Source organism: Pungitius pungitius, chromosome 4 (genome assembly GCF_949316345.1).
Source record: "Pungitius pungitius chromosome 4, fPunPun2.1, whole genome shotgun sequence".
Lineage (NCBI taxonomy): Eukaryota > Metazoa > Chordata > Actinopteri > Perciformes > Gasterosteidae > Pungitius > Pungitius pungitius.
Genome location: NC_084903.1, coordinates 23,398,812 through 23,403,285, shown reverse-complemented (window position 1 = coordinate 23,403,285; position 4,474 = coordinate 23,398,812). Strand labels below are relative to the sequence as shown.

The following is a 4,474-nucleotide window of genomic DNA, read 5'->3' as shown; positions in this document are numbered from 1 at the left end:
AAACCGCAGTTGTGGTATTTACAACTGTCACTTTGATTTGCCCTTGTTGAGACACCACACGATAGGGGTATCTTTCTACACCATGGCCCCACCTGTGTAGCAGAAGGCGTCGTAGCGGGACTCCGGAGGTGGATACCCCGTTTGGTTTGTGTGGAGGTAAACAGTGCGCACCCCCAGCAGACCCCCTCCGCACTGCGGCCGGCGGACGTTGATGGGGTAGCGGACGCTTCTGTCCCCCAGCCAGCCGGCGTTGCAGACATCCATCCCCCCCTGCCAGGCCAGGTAGAGCTGACCAGTAGAGGCCAGCTGAGCTCCCTGGTCGGAGCAGGCCACCGCTGCCTCCGAGTAGCTGAACTTCTCCGCAGAGGCGGTGTAGAAGACTCGGCCTGCAGCAGATACGAGAGGTTCGTTGAAGTAATGAGCTCAAGGTCATCCCAAAGCGGAAGATCTCAGTGTACCTGTCATCTTCTCAGCGTAGCAGTAGACGTCATAGGTCTCATTGAGGTCCCTCACTCCGTAGGTCCTGACCCCCGGAAGCTCCTCTTTGTCACCATAGCAGTTCACACGAGGATCGTGGATCGGGTACCTTTGGGTAAATGGAAATCAGATTTGTTGTCTTCAATACTAAACGTGGGATATCTTTTTGTCAACTGGTTTGCAGCAAACAGGGTTGTCTACAGTTTGGTGGTGGTTTGATCAGAAGGAGAAGAGGTTCTCAGGGACAAAAACAAAAGGTTGTCCTCTAACCAACGAGGAAAATGGGGAACGCTCTTGAGGAATTTGTTCCTCAAGTTCAAGATTGGACTGAAGCTTCAAAACAGTGTCAAAGTATCACAGCATCTACTACGAGCATTTATCAAAATGATGAACATTACAGCGGCCACTGTTTGAGGTGTTTGTTGACCACTTTCCTGTCCATCACACCACAAACTGACCTGACGGTGCGGTCGGAGAGCCAGCCGGCGTCACACTGGTGGAATCCATCGTCGTAGGCCGCTTGAAGCTGTTCGGGGGAAGCCACCACGGCGTTGTTCTGGGCGCACGCCGCCTCCGCCTTCTCGAAGGTCAAAGTGTAGCGGCCCATGATGGCGCGGTAGTGGAACACGATTCCTACAAGGGTCGAACAAGGCCGATTAATCGGGTAACATCCTGCGGAGGAGCAACAAACAACGGCGCCCTGACTTGAAGGGGCTTATGTGGGGCGCGGCATGTTTTTGTCCCACCTTGGACCTGCAGGTGGACGTCGTCGTGGCCGTCCTCAATGCCGTGCTGCACCTCACAGCGGTAGACCCCCGCATCGCTGGATCGCAGCTCGGATATCCGGATGCTGGCGTCCGTGGAGGTCTCCGGGTAGCCCACCAGGTGAACTCGGTCCAGGTAGCTCTCGCCGACGCGCACCCGCCCCTCCGAGGCCACCAGGACGGTCGTGACCTTCTCTTTGGCGACGAGGCTCCATTTGATGCGGTGAGCGAGGGGAGCGGCGGTGGGAGCTCCGGGGTCCGGCACCGTGAGGTCCTACGCGGGAAAAGAAACCAAGATGGTAAAACTTTTTTTATTTTCACAAAACCCCATGTGTTGAGTCTTCTTTCAACACCGGCGTGATGTTGGATCAGCTCATGATGACTCACCTCAAAGTAACACGGCAGCACCACGGCGCCCCCCAGCAGCAAGCGCGGTGGCTCCTGCAGAGGAATACTCACGCTCAGAACCTCCTCCGGGTCTGTGGAGGAGATCAACGAGTGGTTTTGGGTGAATGCATTTCAGAGACCAGGCTGCTGCTTGACACGCACGGAAGAGTGTTCCGTCCGTCTAATTAAACCGATGACGTTATTTTGAGACGCGTCTTAAATGCACGCCCTCTTACCCATAAACGGCTGGTCTTGGTAGATGTAATCAAATGCTGCTGAGATGGCGTGCAGACACGCTGACAGCAACACAATCCTCCTCAACATGTTTTACCTGGGATGAAAAAGAGGAACGTTAACAGAAATCCCCTCTTTGTAAAAGCATCACAATGGTAATTTAATAGAGGTTAAAGACGTCTCCTAATACATATTGTTTGGATGTAAAATCAAATAACATTTCTCTGAATTTTTATTTAATTTCAATGAACAAAGTTCGAATTAGATGTATTTTATTTGATGCTTTCAATGCTATTTAACATAGTTCCAATACAGAGCATGACATAAGAGATTTTTCACAAGACAAGGCTTTTTTCTACAGTTTGTTAAATAGTGATGCTTTCAGTGTAATAAAACCCAAATATTGTATATTGAAGACTTGAAACTAGAGATTGAGACGTTGTTTACAGATGTTTACAATGTTTACCGAGTTTTACAGAGAGAACTTCTATGGGAGCAGAGGTCACTACCCAGAATGCAGCCTCTTTCTGCTACAAACACAAACGAAACACAGTGAAGTCCTCTAGGAGGTTTCAATGGAAACACTCGCTGAGTCTGAATGCCTTCAGTGTCTTTATACATATGCTTCTGGTTCTGACAACATTCTTCCTCTCTTTGCTCGTAGAGGGAGGGGCACAACTTTTAAACCACAAGACTCAAATCATTCGGCGAGCTTAAATTCAAGTTCTGTCCGTCTTGTTTTAAGTCTGTGACTCCACCTACGGAGTCCCAAACAGACGTGATGGCCGTTTTCCTAAAATAAAGCCACGCAGCAACGACACGGGACAAATAAACATGTCGACGACCCGGCTGAGTGATCAAAAGGTTCTCTGACAGGAAAACAAGGAGCTCCAGTTCTTAAAAAGAGAAAATGTTTGTGACTCCATCTCAGGAACACCCCCCCTTCTCCCCCCCCACACCCCTCTGCACTTCCCCAAATGTGATGATAAAAACAAGGTTTATTTCAGCCTCAGCACAAAAATAACAAAAAGCTTGTTTGTTAAACATGTGAACAACCTGAAAAGAATATTAATGCACAAATTAAATATTATCTTTTATGTTGTAAGGGAAATTATCGATTCTGGACCATTAAGTTGAAATCCAGATTTGAAATATATTTCATTAGTCCACTTACTTCTGGGCTTTGTTTGCTTTTATTTGAATATTTTAAAGCCCCTGAAAATTGGTTTCAACTGTAAGTGTAAAAGTCCCTGAGAATAAGACACTTTAGACTCGTCTGTACTTCTGAGGACTCCCAGGGAGCGTTTCAGGCTCTTTAGGGCGGCCATGTGTCCTCTTACAGCTTTTAACCCTTTCACCGTGTTTTCACTTGATGAACTTCAGTTGTAACATCTAGAAGATGAGAAACAAGATGGCGACAGCGGAAATGACAAACCTGTGGCTCGGGGACTACGTCCGTTACTTAAATTCCTTCAATGCAATTCTCCCTGAAGTGATTCGGACAATTTGTCTCCAGGAGGAAGGACATATCCGCTTGTGGACATGAGACAACTAGACTACCACTAACTTTGTGGACAAATTGGAGGTCAAATCCCAAGATAGCCCCTCCCTAAAGCAAACCCTGCTTTATGGTCTATTAATGGACCATCGTTTATTAAATGAACATCATGCCATGTTGAAGAAGAATTAAAACTAGAGACGGAGACCATAAACTCATGTTTACAATGTTTACTGAGGGAATAAATAATTTCCTCATAGACGTCTATGGGAGCAGAGGAGTCGCCCCCTGCTGGTCACTACACAGAAGTAGAGTCATTTCCTCATAGACGTCTATGGGACCAGAGGAGTCGCCCCCTGCTGGACACCACACAGAAGAAGAGTCATTTCCTCATAGACGTCTATGGGACCAGAGGAGTCGCCCCCTGCTGGTCACTACACAGAAGTAGAGTCATTTCCTCATAGACGTCTATGGGAGCAGAGGAGTCGCCCCCTGCTGGTCACTACACAGAAGTAGAGTCATTTCCTCATAGACGTCTATGGGACCAGAGGAGTCGCCCCCTGCTGGACACCACACAGAAGAAGAGTCATTTCCTCATAGACGTCTATGGGAGCAGAGGAGTCGCCCCCTGCTGGTCACTACACAGAAGTAGAGTCATTTCCTCATAGACGTCTATGGGAGCAGAGGAGTCGCCCCCTGCTGGTCATTACACAGAAGTAGTCATTTCCTCATAGACGTCTATGGGAGCAGAGGAGTCGCCCCCTGCTGGTCACTACACAGAAGTAGTCATTTCCTCATAGACGTCTATGGGAGCAGAGGAGTCGCCCCCTGCTGGTCACTACACAGAAGTAGAGTCATTTCCTCATAGACGTCTATGGGAGCAGAGGAGTCGCCCCCTGCTGGTCACTACACAGAATGCAGCTTCAAATGTGTGTCCTCAACCTGGGACAAATCTGGATTCAGCAGACTTTCAGTTTACATCTTTTTTTCAACACAGCTCTCCTTCTAATGCTGTGAAACGTATTGCCCCCCCCCCCCCCCCCGTCACCCCAGGGAGTATCCCTCCAGGCCAGATCTGCGGGCCTTTTGCACTTCAGCAACACTTTCATCACAC

At 48.7% G+C, this 4,474-nt stretch overlaps 1 protein-coding gene across 1 annotated transcript in view; it reads right to left on the bottom strand.

Moving 5' to 3' along the window:
- Positions 1 to 1,724, bottom strand: part of LOC119195891 (aggrecan core protein-like) — a gene marked incomplete at its 5' end in the record, with an annotated part of 7,426 nt that extends 5,702 nt beyond the window's left edge. The window contains 6 exons of the mRNA XM_062562024.1: positions 32 to 42; positions 93 to 386; positions 459 to 586; positions 936 to 1,110; positions 1,224 to 1,515; positions 1,629 to 1,724. Of these exons, the coding sequence (XP_062418008.1) occupies positions 32 to 42; positions 93 to 386; positions 459 to 586; positions 936 to 1,110; positions 1,224 to 1,515; positions 1,629 to 1,724 (996 nt within the window). The remainder of the gene's footprint in view (positions 1 to 31; positions 43 to 92; positions 387 to 458; positions 587 to 935; positions 1,111 to 1,223; positions 1,516 to 1,628) is intronic.
- Between the last annotated feature and the right edge of the window lie 2,750 nt (positions 1,725 to 4,474).